Source organism: Chionomys nivalis, chromosome 25, assembly GCF_950005125.1.
Source record: "Chionomys nivalis chromosome 25, mChiNiv1.1, whole genome shotgun sequence".
NCBI classification, from domain to species: domain Eukaryota; kingdom Metazoa; phylum Chordata; class Mammalia; order Rodentia; family Cricetidae; genus Chionomys; species Chionomys nivalis.
The window spans coordinates 19656136-19677040 of NC_080110.1; the positions used below are offsets into that span (position 1 = coordinate 19656136).

General features: G+C 42.8%; 1 protein-coding gene across 1 annotated transcript in view; it reads left to right on the top strand.

The window, feature by feature from the left end:
• Pawr (pro-apoptotic WT1 regulator) overlaps positions 1-17360 on the top strand; it is a 78393-nt gene extending 61033 nt beyond the window's left edge. Inside the window, exons 5-7 of the mRNA XM_057757868.1 lie at positions 12730-12877; positions 14235-14339; positions 15907-17360. Coding sequence (XP_057613851.1) covers positions 12730-12877; positions 14235-14339; positions 15907-15993 — 340 coding nt within the window. The 3' untranslated portion in view covers positions 15994-17360. The remainder of the gene's footprint in view (positions 1-12729; positions 12878-14234; positions 14340-15906) is intronic.
• Positions 17361-20905: the final 3545 nt, after the last annotated feature.

The following is a 20905-nucleotide window of genomic DNA, read 5'->3' on the forward strand; positions in this document are numbered from 1 at the left end:
CCATGAAGCTGCAGGCTGGCCATGCGGCACCTAGACTCCGGTTTGTTCGTCTAGAAAGTCCTGTGCACGCTGACTAGCTTTCCATTTTAAATTTCATGTGTGCGGATGAAGACTGTGATATTTCTGATACTCATTTTGGGGAAGATGGGACAAGGGCTGGCGTTTGTGGGTTTTCATTTTCCCAGTGTTCGATTCTCTCAGTAGAGTCTTTACTTGGTTAGGTTTCTAGTACCTTGTTAAATTGGAGAAGAGAATGCAGGTCCTTAAGGCCTTGGCAAGGGGCTTTCTAGGTTGTATCGGGCTGCGTGCAGTTGAACGTGGAATTCAGTCAACAGGTAGTAAAGCTTTCCTCTTTCACTGTTGTAGCAACTCCCTGGGTGTTCAGAGCATGTTTGGTTCAGCATTAGCTGTTTACTAGTAAATAATTCTTTTAGGATGGCGGGGGGTGGGGAGGTTTGAGACAGGCTATCTCTGTACAGCCGTGGCTGTCCTGGAACTCCCTTTATAGACCAGGTTGGCCTCAAACTCACAGAGACTCCCCTGCTTTTGCCTCCCACATGCTGGGATTAAAGGGGCGTGTCACTACCACCCAGCTAATAAATAATTCTTAACACTCTTCCTATGCAAGTACATAAGTAGGTGTGCCGGTGTGTAAAGCCCCTGCATGACTGTTATTCGGTCACCTGGTAGCACCCAGGGGGCTTCTTACCTGTAGGAGAAAAGGGCTTCAGTTCAGTGACCTTTCCTTAAGTCTTTTTTTTTCTCTTTGACCAGAAATCGTGCCGTAAGAGAAAACCTGCAGGCCTCACCTACCACGTCTGCAGTTAACGTAACTTTATCATTACTTTCCTTCTCTTACGGTTTTCTCCAGCTTCTCAGAATATAGGGGCTGATCCTCACACACGCGATTGTTTCAGCCTTTAATTAATTGATGTGCTCTTGTTTGTGGGCATATGTGAGGGGAGTATGGCTGGGTGCATGTGCCAGCACGAGCCTAGGAAGGTCAGAGGGCATCTCTGTAGAGTTGCCTCTCCTTCCACCTCTCTGTGGGTTCCAGGGGTTAGAGCCAGGCGGCCAGGAGGATGCAGCATCACAGTGGGAGCAACTTCACGGAGTCCTCTTCCCACCCCTGTCTGGGATGCTGGGGTGGAACTTGGCTCCCAGGCGTGTACAGTGAGAGGCTTTTGCCCATGGAGCCCCGTTTTCTGCCTTCTAAAAACAGTGTAGACTTCTTAATGGAAATGTTACAAGTACAGAAAATTGGCATTGATAAAACCTAATCCTATCATCCGGTGTCCCGTCAGCCCCGCAGTGGCAAGTGGGTGTCTGCAACTTAGTTTCCAGTCATGTGAACTGTGGGTGCTCTCAGCTGCAGTCTCTGCCTTTGGTTTTTTTTCTAGACAGGGTTTCTCTGTAGCTTTGGAGCCTGTCCTGGAACTCACTCTGTAGACCAGGCTGGTCTAGAACTCACAGAGATCCGCCTGCCTCTGCCTCCCGAGCATTGGGATTGAAGGTATGCGCCACCACCGCCTGGCCTTTTTAACATACACAGCATAGGGATACACAGAAAACCTACAGCTGTGGGAAGCCACTGTTGCTTTTTTTATTGGAGCAAAACATTCTCTTCATTCCGTTGTAATACCTGCTTTGGGAAGGCAGTTTGTCCTGGCTGATGCATCAGGGGACAGATTTTACCCTCTCTCAGATTTCACGTGTTATGCACATAGTTTTAATTGGAACGAGTGTGAGGTGGGCACATAAAGTGACTTCCACCTTCAGCTCCGTAGGAACGTTCAAAACACAGCCAGGTGTGTACTGCCCACATCTGTCAGCCAGCCCAGTGCGAACGGCAGCTCGCTTTTCCTGTGGGTGGTGTAACTTCCAGCCTGGCTTCAAGCCCCTCCTTCCCCACCCGCCTCTTCCTCACACTGCACAGGAAATCACGAGCCACATGAAAGTTTTGTGACGCCAGCCATAAGCGTATTTCATCTCTTCATCTTAAAATACCACCTTTATGTATTTCTTGGGTATTTGACATATTTAGGCCTGTGGTAACATTTCTCCCTCTCTCTCACCCCATTTACTGTGTCAGTGAAAGTAGTTTTTTGAGACTATGTCCTTAGCTTCATTTTTTCTATAATCCGGCTTGTGTTGAATTTTTATTTATTTATTTTTTTACCGTGCACTGGATTTCACGAACACATGTTGCAGTCCGGGAGATTTACCTCTGGGTAGACGGCTTAATAAACTTAAATCTTTGCCTTTGTTTATGTGGAAAGACTTCTCTTCTATAACATAAGTGTATTTGATTTGAGATACTCTGAAGAAACACTGAAAGATTTAAACTTTTTGTTTTGTGTCTGCCCTGGTACCAGCAAAGGTCAGGAGAGGGCATGAGACCCACGGAACTGGTACTTAAACAACTGTGAGTACCATGTGGGTGCTGGGAACCAGCCCCTGAACAAATATTCTTAAATTTATACATGTTGAGTACAGAAAAGATGTAGGGATAAGGTGACCTTAGTGGCATCCTTAGTTGGCAATGCACAGGTAGCCTCCTGTTTCCAAGCCCGTGAGCTGCATGAGCGTGGGGTTAAGTGAAACTGGACAGAGACAAACCAGAAAAAACCTTTGAATTTAAAAAAAAAAAAAAAAAGGTCTGGAAAAACAATCAGGACTTTAAGATAGGTCTGTGGCCCTTTAGTGGACAGCGATTCCTTTTTAAGCTGTTTCCTGTTTCTTATAGTGAGTATGTGTCGCAGTTTTCATGGAGTTTGGGTGTTGGCTTTGCGTTTTAGTTGGATGTGCTTGCACTTAAAGGAGGGGAGGATGACAGCAGGTTGTGGGGTTCAGCAAGCTGTGTATGGTGTGCTCGCCGGGGGACTTAGAAGGTCGTGATCCGCCTAGCACTTCTGAATGTTCGATACCCATTGTTTAATAAGGTTTTACCCATGAATCTTGTATTTCATCCCATTGCTGGGCTTTCAAATGACTGTATTAGTGGAAAATTCCTCGGACTGTAATCTCTTAATGCTACCAATCTCGTTCTCAGGATGGCTTTAGAATAACAGTGTTATTTTTCCTGAACACAGCAGCACCCTCTCATCTTTCCACAGATGTGAAAATTCCCAGGAGGGGCAAAACTTCCAGTAAAGGGGGTTGCTTATCTCCAATGATCCTGCTTTCCTTTCCCTTTACTGAACGTCCTAGTCAATATCTCTGTAGCCAAGAGTAGACAGTTCTCGTTGGATCATAGGTTTGTATTAACATTCCTAACTAGAACATCACAAACCTTTCGGGGTTCATAAAGCAAATTTTTTTATTCTGAATATTTTCCATTGTGCATATCCGGCCCATAAAATAGGTTGAAAACATTTCTGTTTTAGGATAAGCAGCTAAATTTGGCAACAAAATCAAGTAACACTATCCGTCATGATTATCGTCGCATTTCTTTCAAATCTAGTGTGTGTGAGGGCTGAAGAGCTGATTTAAATTTTTTGCAATTCTTCTTTGCTTTTACACACACATAGGGTTTCATTTATGCATCGACATGCCTAACATTCAGGGGTCTTACAGCTAATAAGTGAAATTCTAACACTTGATTTTGTTGTTTTTTTTAATTGATGTTTATTTGTTCATAATTAGAATACAGTATTTTTAATCTACTGAATGGTGGTGTAATGACCAAATTAGGGCAATTAGGATATCCATACCTTATGTTTATCATCTGCCTATTTTAGGAATTTCTGTCCTCACATTTATTCTAAAGTATATCCTAAACTACTGTGGACTAAATTCCCCTACTGTGATCTAGAACACCAGAGCAAATTCCTCCTATGTAGCTATGTGTCTGTAGGCATCACGTAACCTCCATTTCCCCACTCCCCGTCCTGGTCTCTAGTGACCACTGCCTTCCTGTCTGTCGCAGAGACCAACCTTTGTGCCCGGCCTCCTGTGCTGTGCCTGACCGCTGTGGCTTTCATTTCTCCACAAGTGACGCCAGTCTGCTCCCTTTATTATGCTGACACAGGGACACTCTCAGGTCCCTATGCTGCATGTTCTTTTCTTATTGGTCGGAGTTCTTCGACAGCTTCCTGCACATGAGTGCATTTTGCTTACATCCTCCCTCTCCCTCCTCTATCTCTTCCACCCTTTTTAACCCGTCCCCACCTTTTTCTTTCACGTGCCTGCCTTCCTTTTGTCTTCTAATCCTTTCATTCATTTATATGATTCTTATCTCTGCCCTTCACCTGCTGAATTATTTACATATATTCTCTTGTACCTCATTCGGTTTCCTCGGGACCATTATTTTGAATTTCTTTCCAAGAACTTCATAGATTTCTTTCACGTGCCGTGGTTCTCAACCTTCCTAGCGCTGGGACTCTTTAATGCAGTTCCTTGTGTTGGGGTGACCCCCAGACATAAAATTATTTTTGTGGCTACTTCCTAACTCTAATTTATTACTCTTATGAACCATAATGCAAATATCTGATATGCAGGATATCGGATATACAACCCTCTGAAAGGATTGTTTGACCCAAAGGGGCTGCGGCTATGATTTAGAACCACTGTTCTAGAGTTCTTTTGTCCTATCGGACGTATGCTTCCTTGTGTTTTCATGTCCCCAGTGTTCTTATGCTGTCTCTATAGCTGCGCTGCGCTGTGCTGTGCTGTCTTCTTTCAATTTTATGTAGATTCCCTGGGGGAAATCTTTTCCCTTTACATGAATTGAAGTGGTCGTTTAGATAGAAGCTATGGCGTTGTTGTCAGTGTAGAAGCGTAGCCTCCACATGATATTTTTTTCCAGTTGTGTTCATCATTGCCTGGCCCAGCTAAACTGCAGGTGTTTGTGGAAGCAGTTGTTCAGCTTTGTGGTAGACGTGGGCACCGGGAGTGTGGGACCACTGGTCCTGCTGAAAGACAAGTCCGGGTGGCAGAGGTCCAGGTGCGAGGCTGGGGTGCCATTTGCCAAAGGGCAAACGTGCAAAGGTGAGCGTTGGTAGTTGGGAGGTGACTGAGTGCAGATGGGCCCCGTCTAGGACCAGGCAGAAGTAAGTGCTCATGGCACCAAGCCCTCTGCCAGTGTAACCTGCAGTGCCCCATGTTTTCGGGCCCCACGATTGGATCGGCAGTAATGCTGAGACGTCTGGTGTGGGTCTCTAGCACGGGCTCACAGGCTGATAAGGAGACTTATTAGGCCTCTCAGAAGAGCGCTGACTGCCGCAGCCGCAGTTGAAGCACCAAGTAGGAGGAGTTTGAAGGAGATAGAGCTTTAGGTGTGAGCCTGCCAGAGCTGCGCTATCTAATCTTGAGGCACAGGGTGTGGCATAGACTTGTGTTGTAGGTTCACAGCTCTGCAGCTGATCTAGCCAGGTTCCTGAGTTTGCAGCTTTCACTGCAAGTGTCTTCAAACATTTGCGAGCGTGCAGGGTGGACGAGATGCAGTGGCTTCTGTCTCTAGAGCAGTGGCTCTGTTCTTTAGGCAGCGGCTACCTGATCTATGGGAATTTGGACTCTAAGCAGTTGGAGAGAGATCCCAAGTGTGTTCGTTCTGTGAATTAAAGCCTAGACATCAGGCAGTTCTCCAGAACAGATTCAGAGCCAGGGAGGGCTGGAGGAACTCTTCTGTTTTAGAACTGGAGTGTATGGTGATAGTCCTTGTTAGGGATTAAGTAAAATGCTGCAGGTCAAGTGGCAGCAGTGGGCAGTGGGCCATGAGACCACACTGCAGGTCTCCAAAGGCCACTGGTCCTGGGCAGGCAGCCATGCAGCCAGTGAGAGACAGAGACGTGGATAGGCACACCATGCAGAATGAAGTTGTATATTTGTTTAGTGGGTTATGGAAGGGAAGGGGAGACAGGGGAAGAGGGGAGAGAGAGGGAGAGAGAGAGAGAGAGAGAGAGAGAGAGAGAGAGAGAGAGAGAGAGAGAGAGAGAGAGAGAGAGAGAAGGGGGAAGGGGAGAAGTGGGGAGAAAGACAGAAGCTGCCTCTTAGAGAGAGACAGAGAGAGGGAGACAGACAGACAGAAGAGACTCAGGATACAAGCAGGAAGGAAGATCTGCCTGCCTCAGTGGATGAGGGAGAGAGTGGGCGGGGCTTGTCTCTTAAGGGGACAGGACAAACCATTACAGTGACTCTCGTAGTTACCCCTGGCTTGGGGCAGGAGTCAGATTTATAGTGCACTTTTTTACACTTCATGATGCCATCCCAGGTCTCCATGGATTTCTCATCTCTTGCTGAATTCCCACACCCTCCCTTGGTCGTTCTCTGTCAGGGACCAGCCTCAACAAAAAGACCTCTTGCCAAGGTAGGGGCGTGAGGATTTAGAAATAGCAGTAAAGAATATGAAGATGCGGGGTTGGAGAGATGGCTCAGTGGTTAAGAGCATAGCCTGCTCTTCCAAAGGTCCTGAGTTCAATTCCCAGCAACCACATGGTGGCTCACAACCATCTGCAATAAGGTCTGGTGCCCTCTTCTGGCCTTCGGCGTACACACAGATAGACTGTTGTATACATAATAAATAATAAATAAATATTTAAAAAAAAAAGAATATGAAGATGCATGTGAAAACAGTAAAACAGAAAACATAGGATAGTACCAGGAGGGAATTCCAGTGAATACTGAAATCCCGGCTTTTAATTTCCCATACACTTTTATACCCCAGTACCACAAGGGGAAGAAGACAAAGGACCACTTTAACATGCTACAAAGGACAACTAGAACAGTTAGTTACTTGCTTCGGTACTTTGAGATGTCAAGTCGTTAACATTCTGTTGTTTAGGCAGTGAACCCACCCTAGACCAAGTAACCTGAAGGCAGTCTCTTCCAAGGTCAAACCTTCTGTTTCAAAGGAAGGAGCAGAAGTAGGCTTGAATTCCCCTCCCCCACCCTTGGTCCGAGTAGAGTGGATCTAGCTGTATGGCCATCTTAATGTCAAAAGATCCAAATAACCATGTCCTGATTCAGGATGTGTAGCCCTGAGTGTTGTTAATAACTGAGCAACTTCAAACTCTCTGACCTTCAGACGAGGTGGAAATAGGCTCACATTTTTTGGGCCTCCACAGTTCTCCCTAAAGTGTTACGTTTTTCCTGTGAAGGAAACGGTGTTGGCTGTCTTTATTCAGCCTTCTTCCATTCTTTTTCCAGCACATTCTTTTAAGCTTGTTCTTTGAGCAAACCTGGAGCCATTAAGAGACATCCACATGTTAGTGTTCCGGTTTTTTTTTTTTTTTTTTTTTTTTTGGTTTTTCGAGACAGGGTTTCTCTGTGGTTTTGGAGCCTATCCTGGAACTAGCTCTTGTAGACCAGGCTGGTCTCGAACTCACAGAGATCCGCCTGCCTCTGCCTCCCAAGTGCTGGGATTAAAGGCGTGCGCCACCACCGCCCGGCCTTAGTGTTCCGTTTGTTAAACCATTGTCATTTCTACCTGGATATCTGCGGTTGATGTAGAAAATTTGGATTTTTGAAAAGTATATAGCTGGGTGGTGGTGGCGCACGCCTTTAATCCTGGCACTGGGGAGGCAGAGGCAGGCGGATCTCTGTGAGTTCAAGGCCTGACTGGTCTGTAGAGAGTTCCAGGACAGCCGTGGCTGTACAAAAGAAACCCTGTCTAAAAAACAAAAACAAAAAAATGTATGAACCATAGCCTAGCATGGTTTCGGTGCTTTTCTGTATTGCAACAGGACTTGTTATATCTATCCTATCGTGGCTTTCTTCCTGTCTCAGCCTTCTTTGTCCTTTCTTCTTTGTATTTATTGCATTGAGTCGCAATCAACTCTCTTAGAATTTGGTTTCTTTCTGATTTGTCTCATGTGCTACAAAAAGGAATCAGCCACTGTTAGATACCTGGAAAGCAGGCTAAGCTCAGTGTATTCAACAGTAGATGTCCGTAGTGCTAAGGCTGGAGGCTCAGACACTGTGTGAACCCAGGGCCTCAGGCCTGCAAGGACTACTTTGTTATTCATTTTTTCATTTCATTATCTCGTCTTTACCTGGTTATGCAGCCCTTATTGAGATTAACTGTGGGCTGTTCGTTGCTCTAACATCATAGCCTACGTGAATTATAGTACCTAACCTAACTGCTGCGCTGTCCATGCTGATTCGCAGTGTGTTTTGTAAAAGCAATTCTATTCCAGTTCCTGCTTTAATGGCCTCTCGTTGCCCTTATTTTTTTGGGCACTGGACATTGAATTTAGTCCCTCATACACGTGAGGCCAGGGCTCTGCTGCTGTACTGTATTCTCAGCTGCTGTTAGCTTTAGATAAGTGAGTGGCTTTCCCAAGGGGGTGTGTGTACAAGAGTACCTGTCGGGGTGCAGGTGTTCATTACTACAATCTTCGTTTACTATCAATAAATTGATTGATTGATTTTTGCTTTGAGTTGGTGTTTCACTGTGTAGGATGTTCTTTAACTTCAGGGCCCGAGTAGCTCCTTCTCCCTCAGCCTCCTCAAGGAACTTGCATTACAGGTGTTCACCCCTATCTTGATTTTATTTACCTTTTTCTCTAGAGGGGAAAAAGAAACAGCCATTGGTATTTAACCACCAGTCCTGTTCATGGCTGTATAGACATGTTGTCTTGTACCTCTCGCCCAGTGGTCGACCCTGAAGGTGTTCAGAAAGCGAGTTTCTTTGTCCATGTTGTCCCCGTTGCACAATATTGAGGTTAGACTGTTTGTTTAATGGGTTTATAAATTATCTAGTTTAGCTAATGATCACAAACTAGGTAAAGTCCAGGCTTAGGAACTTTACGAGAAGCATGACCAAATGCGTAAGCGCATGCGTGACACATGGCTGTTCATCTGCTAAGATGCACAAGATCATGCCTGTGCCCAGGAACTAAAAATGATTTGGAGGTTTTAAGTAAACTTCTTAGGCACCTTCCAGATTCTGCATTTCTGTGGTAGCCTTTAAAGGCAAATAGGCAGATGGATTATTCTTTGAATTTCTGTATCATGGGGTATTAAATTCTTATTAAACCAGATCCTCGGGAAGAATAAAGCATATTCAGTAGTTTCTTAAGGTTTAAATAGGCATTTCCTGTAAGAACGAATATTTGTAGCATAAATAAATAAAACAAATTTTAGTCTTTTTCAATCTGTGCCTAGGGTACACTGTTCAGATCTGTGCCTAGGGTACACTGTTCAGATCTGGGCCTAGGGTACACTGTTCAGATCTGTGCCTAGGGTAGGTACACTGTTCAGATCTGGGCCTAGGGTAGGTACACTGTTCAGATCTGGGCCTAGGGTAGGTACACTGTTCAGATCTGGGCCTAGGGTACACTGTTCAGATCTGGGCCTAGGGTATAGAGTGGTCATATTTGCATAGTGCATAGATAGGTACAAGGAAGTTGCCTGTTAGTCTGGAGGCTGTTGAAGCATCTGGCATTTTGTATCAGTCATTTGTGACTAAAAACTCGTGTAAGAGTTGAGGAAGGTGCGAGCATTTCTCGTGCTTAGAAACTGTGTTAATGTTAGTCAGATTTGAGTTCCAGAAATGAAACAATTTGAATGTAGGATTGACTGCGAAAATAAATGAAAACATATTTTCATTATTTTAAGTTTCTCCTTTTTAAATGGTTTCCTAAATCTTAGGAAATTTGTATTTATCTTGGATTCTAATTTACTAACATCAAAGCAAGCTTTGCTGGACTTTTTTTTTTTTTTTTTTTTTTTGATGAGAACAGACACACCTTTTCTGGTTGTGACAGTAAGGGAAGATTGAGTGTGATTGTGGACGTCATTCCAAAGAGGTACAGGATGCATCTTCACGGGTTTGGTTGGGAAGTGTCATTTCTCAGTAAAGCTGAGTTCAGACTGCAGCCGTGACGATCGAGAAATTTCAAGTCTATAGCGCATCGCTCACAAAGACGTATTGGCCAATGAAACAGTGCAAGCCTTAAATTGATGCAGTATTTGAATGCATGACATAAATAAATTGACTGATAGGATGCATTTGGCTTCATCATAAACACATGTTCAGGATTATCATAACCATTAGTTTGTACTTCGTGAGATTCTTACCAAGTCTTTCTTCCGGTTGCCAGTGTTAAAACATGACAGGGCTGGAGGAATGGTTCTGCCCTGAAGCTCAAGGACCTGAGTTTGATCCCCAGAGCCTACATTAAAAAAATTCAGCCATGGCAGCCTGAGCCTGGCTTTATAATCCCTGCACTGTGGAAACAGAGGCACGTAGGTCCTGAAGATTGCTAAACTTATTTAGGAAGCTCTGGGCAAACGAACAGATTCTATCTCAATTTTTTAAATAAATAAATAAATAAATAAATAAATAAATAAATAAATAAATGTGACCATGCTTGAGGGATGACACTCGATCCTGTCCTCTGACCTCTATACGCGTATGTTCATCGCCTACGCCGAAGCCAACGTGTGAGTAGGGTATAGACTAGTCAGGTAAGCATAGCGCATAGGGTATAGACTAGTCAGGTCTGCAAAGTGCGTAGGTTGCTAAGGGAACCATGGGAAGTTGCGTGTTACTAGGATCAAGACAGTGTTTGAGACCGTCCACTCTCAAGACAGCGTCCATAGGCGATGGGCACGTTGATTATTGGCACAAGTTATTTTTCAGCCTCATTGCTGATGGACACAACTCGCGTAAAATACATGAATTTTAAAAGGGGGCCACGCGTAGTTTGCAGTTTTGCTTTGCTTTTGTAATCCCCCACTGTGATTACGACAAAGTGGCCACACCCAGAAGACGCCGGCGCGTGCGTGCATGAGAACGTAAGCGGTACTTTCCCCTTTGAGAAAGCCTTGCTGTGTGAGCCGAACTCCATCGACCGAATTCGTAGTAGTCCACTTAAAGGCACTGGGGAATAACCAGTCATGTTTTCAGTCTGAGACTCTTGAAAACTGTTAGCTCGAGGTTGATCTTATCATCCAGGCTAATCGACTCTTGTATGCTAAGTGGTTATACATTGGCTTTCAAAGGGAAAATTTCAGTCCGGAGTATTTGAACTTCAGGATGAACTTTGGCTGTTTTTGCAAGATAAGAACGCAGTTTGGCCGCCAGCTTTATAAATATGCGCCGGAGACTTACTTGGCTCCCAGCACAACCCCACTCCCCACTTCTCTCTTTTTTAATTATCTTAACCTTTTGTGCAAGGAAGGAATGTCAGATGTTTGTCAGTGGCAGATAAGATCAAAGAAAGAAAAAAAGGTAGAAATTATAGGGCAAAGCTTCCATAGCCTTCGCAGGCTTCCAAGTTAGCATAATCGACAAAGCCAGCGGTTGCCGTGGCATTGCGTGTTCGAAAATTACCATCAGATCCCATAAGATCAGATAGGTTGAAAAGATCTCTGATGGCAAGTTCGTACACCAGGGATCCATTTTTCCTCTGAAGGCTACTTTAGAGTTTGCAATAATTTTATATATAAACTATTTCAAGTGATTACTATGGAAGATTGGAAACAAAAATTTTAAAAAGCATAACCTGTAGATTTTCAATGTTTTTCGGGGTTTTTTGTTTTTTGTTTTTTTCCAATAGGGTTTCTCTTTGTATCCCTGACTTCCTGGAACTCACTTTGGGAGTAATTTTTATGTAGAAGGAGACAATAGAGCAAAGTAAAGCTTGTTACATGGAATTCTTTAGTGACAATGCTGTTAATCAGCTGTAAGCATTTAAGTGAGTGCTGGCTAAGTTTGCAGTATGAATAATAAGTTTCCAGCGTATAAGAAGTTGCCTGTGTACAAACTTTCAGCTGGAAATACGCAACTTTAGGCAGTTCTTCTCTTTATTATTGTTCTAATTATATGTCGATTTTAAGTTTTGGAATTTAACCAGGCATTGAACTTTGGAAAATAAAAAGCATTTTTAAAAAGAAAATATAAGCCCAGCATTATTGGTGATGTACACCTTTATGTTGGGACCATTTGGGGTCCTGGCCTCCAGCTGCTCTTCCCTGCTAGAGATCTTTACTTTCCTTCTGATTTGAGTTACTGAAAGCTGTGTCAAAGTTGTTTACCAGCTCTGCTTCACAAGCACATGTTGCCTTGGCCTTAAGGATCAGAGGGTGAGGTTTTCACCTGTTGGCCCACCTGACTGTATTGGGTATATAAGCCTCTGTGGTGCTATTGAATAAAGGGCTTATTGCCAGTGACTAGAGGTCCGTGTCTCTCTGTCTCTGTGTGTTTCAACCTCCAGCCCCTTGCCTGAAGCTCTCAAACTGTATGGTAGTAGGCATTGTGTGCTGCACCTTTAATCTCAGCACTAAGGAGATGAAGTAGATGGATCTCTGTAAGTTCAAGAACAGCCAAGGCTACACAGAGCCCTGTCTCCAAAAACAAAACAAACCAAAGATAAGGAGAAGTGAATTTTCACTGTAGGTGGTCTAAGAGACCCAGTCCGTTCAGTTCAGGTCCCTGCTGTGTTTAGCCTTGGTTAAAGAGTGGTGGGTGGTCATTACCATACTGTACCTGGAACAATATTCCCATATTCCCTGTTGAAAGGACAGCCCGTGTTTGTGGTTGCTATGGACATCTTCAGCACCTGGAACAGTACCTGACACGAACAGCCACTTGGTTATTGGCCCAAAGAATTCATGTGCTGTTATACATTTACCCCTATTGTGAGGATTAGATTCTACAGCTCTAGATACATCGTGTATGTCCTCAGGGAGTGCTAATTGTTCAGAGTGAAGAGAAAACCGCCTTGCCCTTTTTCATCTAGAGTGCTAGGGATGTATATAAAATACCCACTTTTATTTCCACAGCACAAGCACTGCCCCAGAAGATGACGCCTCCAGCCGATATCCCCGACCAGACAGAGGTGGCTTCAGCAGACACAGCAGAGACGCCAACATGGCGGGCAGCTTCGCCTCCAGTACCACATTGGAAAAGAGAATTGAAGATCTCGAAAAGGTATGACTTATAAATTATTCAAAATAAAATGAACACGTCTTAGCATTCTTCTCTCAGTTTCACGGCATTGTGCCCGAAAACGGGGGGGGGGGGGCACTAGCAGGGGGTGAAATACTTGGTTCTACTCCAGGAGCAACTTTGACTTGCTGTCTTGTGCGTTAGCTCCTAGACCTAGTGATTAGGGGTTTCCTGGTTTCCTTACTGCTTTTTTGTCCACTTTAGACATGAGGCAGCTTCTCGGACTCCTCAGTTCCGTAGCCATTCCTCTTCTGTCGAGTCTTGTAGCATGAGGAGCAGTGTCTTTGAGAGCTGAGCTGTCTACATTTGCATGTGCTACCCCATCTGAACCGAGTGCTAATGTAGACCTTTTGGGGATTCTGAATTAGGCCCACATTTGGTGCTTGAACCATTTTCAGGTAGGAATAAGATAAACTTGCTTACACATGTTTCGACAGCAAGTCAAATGCCGCCATGAAGTTACGAACTGCAGAATCTCGGCTGTGTCCCACGGACTTTGATCTATAATCGGTTGAAATATGTTTTGTTTTTATGAACGGAGGTCACTTTCTGTGATACAAAGATTATCTTGAGATTTATACAATTTACTACTGGCCCAGTGGTTATTTGTAGGTTACATTGAAGCTTGCACCCGTTTCTAATTGGAATCATTATTTAAATTTAAAGGTTTAGAGACCACACGTTATTGCTTTTTAATAAGTTCCTCTGAGAGACTCCAGGAGGTTCTAGAAGAGCTGGGCTTAGTTCCTGGCATCTGGCAGCCTTGAATAACTGTAAACGGAGCCTGTGCATTGGTTTCCCGGCCGCCCAGACCCGAATAGTCACACAGAAACTATTAATTGCAACACTACTTGGCCTACAGCTTAGGCATATTCCTGCCTAGCTCTTATATCTTAAATTAACCCATTTCTGTTCATCTATGTATCACCAGAAGGCTGTGATCTACTGGTAAGGTACTACATCTGTCTCTTTTGGCAGCTACGTGGCGTCTCCTTGACTCCGCCTACTCTCTTTATCTCTTCCAGCCTGGCTATATTCTGTCCTGCCATAGGCCAAAGCAGCTTTATTCATTAACCAATAAAGCAACACATATATGGAAGGACATCCCACATCAACAAATATTTTCAATATTGTTTTTTTAAAAAGTATGTATATACCCTTTCCTTGACAAAGGGGCAAGGTGGCATTGTCGTCACAGACATGTCTTCTGTGACTGATGTGGCTGAAAGGGTCTTGGCCAATGCCTGCAGTCCTGGGCTGTGATTGATGGGTGTTGGTCATTTTAAGATACTATGAGCAATCTGCTCCTGGTTAATGCTTTGTGATCTGTGTTCACCAGGAAATAGCCAGAGAAAGGCAAGAAAACCTCAGGCTTGTGAGACTGATGCAAGACAAGGAGGAAATGATCGGAAAACTCAAGGAAGAGATCGATTTGTTAAACAGAGTAAGTCTTTTTGCGTGTCGATGCCAGGATTGATTTTGTTTTCTGTGCGTGTGTGTGTGTGTGTGTGTGTGTGTTTCTGTTTGTTTCGCTTTGTGTTTTGAGTAGCTGGACGAAAGCACGGGAGGCTGGAGAACCTGTTCATTGCCTTGTACGGTTTGCTCTTTGGTTAATAAAGCCTCCATTAATGGTAGGACCTCTCGTTTCATGCTATAAGCCGAGTCTCACACCACATCTTCAGACAATACAAAGAATTTTGCCAGCTCTGGGTTGAGTCCCAAGCCCTGCAGTGTTGGGTTTGGAGCCCTTCCTTTTAGTGTTCAGCCCTAGACTTTTCTCCTGCTCGAAGTCGGAAGCATCTACTCGGGGCTGTGATGAGAAGAGATGCCATTGGTCTGCTTTTTTAGAGGATTTTAAGGGATGGAAGAAAGAAAGGTTCACTTCAAGGAGACAAGGCTTGGTCCCCTAATCCAGTCCTAACCACAAAATAATTAAATGGTAAAGTGCTTGCCTAGGTCAGGCAATGCCGTGGGTTTGATCCCATATGCCACACCAAAGGAGGGGGCTTTGGAGCCAGCATCTTCTAATGCAGCTAGGAGGAGATGTCTGCAAATTGTGGGTGAGGACAGAGGCACCCCAGTTAGCTTGCTCAAGGTTGCGTGTCGCTGTTGGCTGGGCCAGTATTTGACTTGGGTCTTATGTAGTCTTTCATCTTGATCCACTATAAGCATGCCTTTATTTGTGCTGGAATTCAGTTTAAGAGGCTCGGCAAATATTTGTGATGCCCGTGATGTGTTTGTGCTGTCTCAGACACCAAGAGCATTAAAAATAAGCAGAAAGCCGCTTCCCTACTAAGTTTGTAATTTAGTCATGACTCATGAATGTATTTTAACAGTTTTAATTTTAGGAGCCCTTTTCAAGTGTATTGCTTAATGATGCACAGATGTATTTTATCATTTCATTTAAATTTAGGCGGATCTCAGTTGAAGTAATTTTAGAAACCTCATTTTTATAATAATTTGAACAGACTTGTTTCTTAGCGTTTGTTCAGTCTGTGAATAGGTGCGAATTTTGACTTTGCTAACGCTTTAATCTTCTGCCCGATAGTCCAACGACAAAGTGTACGCTCACGACAATGCTGTGTGGCTCTTGTCATGCAGGTGGACTCTGTCAAGTTTTAATATTCTAAACTGCAAAGATAAGTCTTTACGTGCCTACTCTTCCTTCAACTACTATTTCTCATAGCTAAAACTTACTATGGTTTTAGTACGGGCTATATGGCTATCTATGTATTTGTGGCTAGAATTCTAGCACAGGGAACACACTTTGTGTGTGTGTGGTGTCACAATTTTAAAACCTTGACTTCTGGCTGGTTTTGAAAAACTGGGTGTTCCAGGAGAATTGGCCCAGTCAAGTAACGTTAGAGCATAGTCCGTGTAATTTTTAGAGCTTATTACTTTAAAATTAATTGAGTAAATGAGTTATCTTTGTGTTTTATTTTTATTTCAAGTCTCCTTTAGAATGTTTTTCAGTATTTTTTAAAGTGTTTTCTCTCTCTCCCTCTCCCCAGGACCTAGATGACATAGAAGATGAAAATGAACAGCTCAAGCAGGAGAATAAAACTCTTTTGAAAGTTGTCGGGCAGCTGACAAGGTAGAAGACTCGAGGCTCGGTGTGGAGAATCTGTTTTTAAACTACTGATTGAATGTCATGGCTAAGGCAGAGAAGATGCGCTCCCGTGAAGCAATACATTGAGATAACTGTATTTATTTCTGACAAACAGATGGATACCGGTTTGCAGAATTACTCCTTTTCATTATTAGCCTTAAAAAGTATCAACCCTGTATTTCACAAATTCGTAACATTTTTAGTTATTAAAAAGGATAAGGTAATGTCTCTTGGTTTTGTGTGATATCCCAGTAACATATGGTTCAAAGTAGCAGCCATTTGCATATATTTTAATCTAGGTTAGTACATATTCTCCCTACAGGAGAATATGCCTAGTCTTTGTTTACATGAATTCAAGTACTTGGGGAATTACCTACAGATGCTTTATTAATTACTAACGTGTGCAGTCTTCTGTGTGTTAATACTTGCTCCTAAAGACCTGTCTGAGGTCGTCTTTCTTTCCATGTGCTCGAATGATTCTGAGTAGTGATGGACACACTATTTTGTATAGCAGTAATCTTGAAAGGAACGCGATTTTATAGAGTTACTTAATATGTTCTAGCTGGTTAAATGTACACTTAAGAGAATACTTGAACTGTGTTATAGTAAGTGAAAATTTACTATTTTGTGTTTGAATTTTGAAAATTTTCAATTACTTCTGAAAAAAAAAACCCAGTTAATGTATAGTTTCTTATGTAGGTACTATCGTATCATTTTTTTTATGGCTCTAGGTTTTATCAGTAAATATGGGATATTTAAAAAGTTGCTTATCCTTCAGGCCTCGAGTTGTGTACAGTTTCAGTGTTGTAGAAAATCGGTGCCTTGAATAGCTTGTGCTTCAAAATCCGAACCGAAATATTTTTCCACACTTAAAAATATTTATGCATTTGATAAGCAGAATAGCTCAGCTGATTGCTGACTTGGAGAAACACAGGGATGTGATTTTCCTCATGAGAGAACAGTCCCATGTCCCAAGGGCTCCTGCTTCCTAACACTGAAAATCCTAAAGAGACCATATTTGAAGATTTATAAAATAAAGCTGGCTCCTGTTCAATATCCTTGTATCTAGGGTTGTTTTGTGGTGTGTTTTTGTATTGAGACCCCTCCCCCTCCCTCAACACATGGATATCTGCAGTGACTCTCTTTCCTTTTTCTTCCCTCTTTGTAATGGTTCTGGAGGCTGAATCCGGCAGGCACTCTGCCACTGAGTGGCTGGCTGGGTGATTTTCAGGCAGACAGCCTGCTCATCAGAGTTCAGTTCAGAACCTGAACGTGGTAAAGCCCCACTTGGTGCCCTGCAGGCTCCTTTTGCTCCACTTACCAAATCCATTCATTTATGCCCTGCTGGAAAAAACAAGGAAGGTAAGACAATGGGGGGGGGGAGCAATCCATATAGATGTGGTCTTCTACAAGTCTATTCGCCACGAGGGTCTCCCCACTCCTCACCCCAGAAGTTACGGATCGACCGTACCCACTGGAGGAACAGAAACACCAGCTCCAGGAGAGGCGTACGTTAGGCCTTGGTTTCCAGAATTTCTGGTGCTGCTCGCCTGCCGGTTCTGAGTCCCTTGGCTTTGCTTTCTCTTTCTGACTGTATTTCCCACTGAAGTCACTGGAGCTGGAACTCTGTCTCTTGCATTTCCCCCTTAAACTTAGGTCCCCTGGCCTCCCCAGCTGCCCACGCATAAGGTACTATGCCGGACTCTGTGAGCCCCTTGGCCGTGAGGTACTCATCTCTTTGGCCGTCCTTAGGTCTGTGACAGACGTTATCTTCGTTACCTTATTCCTCGTTTACCTTTAGATGTTGTAAAAATGCTGTCAATATCGAACCCTAAAATACAGTAGCATATTGATTTTTCAATAAGATAGTTTGAATTTCCTTTTTAATCTGTATGTAAAGAAACAATTTCACTTTTTAAAGATGACATCAGCTATGAAAGTTTTAAAAACTGAGCTGTTTTAAAGTTTTTCCCATTTGCCTAATTTCGAGCATTTTCAGCACATACATTTTTTTTCTTTTTAACAAAATACTTGCAGGTGCACTTCCTTAGGCAGAACCACAGGAACCTGTACAGTTAAACAGAGCATTCCGTTGGAGCCCTTCCCCCAGCTCCTTAAAATCCATATTTATTCCACATACAGATTTTTTCACACTTTTGAAAAAGACGTATGATCTACAATTCAATTTATTTTTAAATTGAACTTCTATAAAATGTTAAACAAGACATAGCCATTTTTTTGCTCACCAATCAGTTGGGATTTAGAGCCGGGCACATTGGTTCACACCTGTAATACCATAACACAGAACAGAGTTCTTCTAAAACAATAACTTCGTTATGCCCCGAATGAGCATAATGGGCTTTTCTGATGCCAACAAGAACAGAAAATTGCTGTACGCATCTCCTTCACTCCAGACTTCCTGGTGACTTTGCTGTAAGGCACTTGTGTTAGAAAGGGAAGTGGGTGGGCTGTGTGATTTCCAGCAACCCGAGAGAGACGTTCAGTATTAATTAGCACTGTTACCTTTGTTCAGGTAGTTTCAGATTGCCTTCAGGATTTAGTCATGTGTCCTCATTGGACTATATGAACCTAGGTGCACCAACTTTGCATTAGAGGGAACACGCAAAATGCAAAACAACAAACATTTGAAGTTAAAATTACTGTCCAGCACCCACATCTGCATCTAAACCACTCCAGCCAAGAGTGACTTCTTTTATACTGCAACTCAAGGGTATCCTTTTTTAATTGCTAAGTTAGTTACTGTTATTCTCTGTGGTACCAATAATTGAGCCCAGAACCTCACAGATTCCAGGCTAAGTGCTTGTACCACCGTGAGCTCTGTGTGGATTCCATGGGACATCTTATGCATAAGAATTTTAACTAATAGTACGTACCTGAAAACAGTGTGATACAGTTTCGTTCTTTTAAACTGAAAACAGAACCCTAGGAATATCCAGCAGTTTTCTGGTCAGCCCCTCCCTCCCTCCGTGCTGGTCACTTGCTCTTCGCTGTGGAGACGGCGATGCTATCATTCTGTGCTTGGAGACTTGAACTAGGGCCAGCAATGTCCTGCCTTGGAGAAACTCCTCCTCCCAACACTGGCAAGCCCCAGGCTTTAAACTCCAGAACCAGTATGGTTGTGGAAGGAGACCCAACTCCCACGAGTGGTCCTCTGATTTCTAGATGTTTAATGTGTCACCCATGCATACACACACTGAGAGACAGATTCACAATAAACGTGAAAATAATAAGACAAACCTTTATTCAAGAAAACCCGAGCCAATATTTGTCTTTTGTTTTGAATTTTTAAGGTCCTCCCTTTATAGCCCAAGCTGGCCTGAGACTCATTCTATCATCCAGACCAACCTCAATGTCATGATCCTCTGCCTAGGCCTGTTTTAAATTTATTTTTTTGCTTAGCCATAATTCCAAATGTTCAGGTTGCATCTTCACCCTGATCCCAAATCAAGTAGTGATATATAAGTCTGTTTGGTATTAGATTTTCATGTGCATTTCAAGCAGACATTGAAGTGGGCATCTGCTAATTCTAGCAGAGTCTAGTCCGTGTAGTGTGTACCAGGAGCGGGAGGTACAGCTTTAGCTGGCATTAGTCTGTCCAATCTGAATGACTGGTTCCGGATAGGCTTTGTCACTATCCATCCCTTGTCTGTGTGGTCTAGTTGATAGGTACTGTTTCCTTTGCTACATTTCTGAGCAGAAAAGGGAAGTAACTGGTGCATGCTGGGAAGTATCTTACTGTATTTTAATGTAACTATACATTAGGAAAAGATCCGTAAGAAATGTCACAAAGAAGGGGCTGGGAAGATGGCTCAGGGGTTAAGAGCACTGACTGCTCTCCCAGAATACCCAGGTTCAATTTCCAGCACCCGTATGGCAGCTCACAACTGTCTATAATGCCAAGATCTGACACCCTCACACAGACATACAGGCAAAGAACCAATGCACATATAAATAAATAAATTTTAATTAATTTTTTAAAAATGTCACAAAGTAAAAAGAATGCACTGCATGTTCCGTCCGCAGAAGTGTTGGTCATATTCAAATGAATTTGGTCAGTTATCCTCAAATTAATATTTCTTACGCAATATTGATTACTGGTTTCCTTTTGACTATGCCGTCTCCTATCTGACTTTCAGTTTTCATGATGTCAGTTATTCTGGTAATTAAAATGTAAATGGCAATATCACTATGGACACTGATTGCCTGGTTTTATTTTGGTTTTCTTTCTGCAAGCCAAATTGAGTGTATGACCTTTTTTGTTTGTTTGTTTTGTTATTTTATTGTTATTGTTGTGGGGGTTTTGTTCAGTTTTGTTTTTGTCAATTTACTCCTTAAAAAATTTAGCTTCACTCTGTGGGGGTTTTATTCTCATGTAATTTTTTTTTTCCTCTAAATTTGAGAAGCACTACCAGCAAAAGTCACAAGCTAGCTAGACTTACTATTTGGTTAAGAGCAGAAGTTCTGAACCCAAACACTAGCGAAAATTATCTGGATTGAGCAATTGGAATGAAGTTTTGTGTAAACAGCTTTGGTTTTTCCCGTTGTGTGGACTTCCTTCGCGACAGGGTCAGCTCAATACAGATTCACTTTTAGAATAAGCTTTGCATGTTAAAAAAAAAAAAAAGAATCCTCAATAAAAAGTACATTTCATCTCCTTTCAACGTTGGCTAATTGTTTTTCTTTTTTCTTCTATATATTAGTGGAGTTCTCATTAGGAGTTTATTTTAAAGTTACAGGATATCATCCTGATCAGCTTATACTGAAACGATAGTGCTACTTCAAAAGTCTTTATATTATTTAAGAAGAAAAAAAAACATTAAGAAATAGCATAGGGTTAAGGTCAGGATTCATTAATGGTCGGTTTTTTGGTTATTCATTAA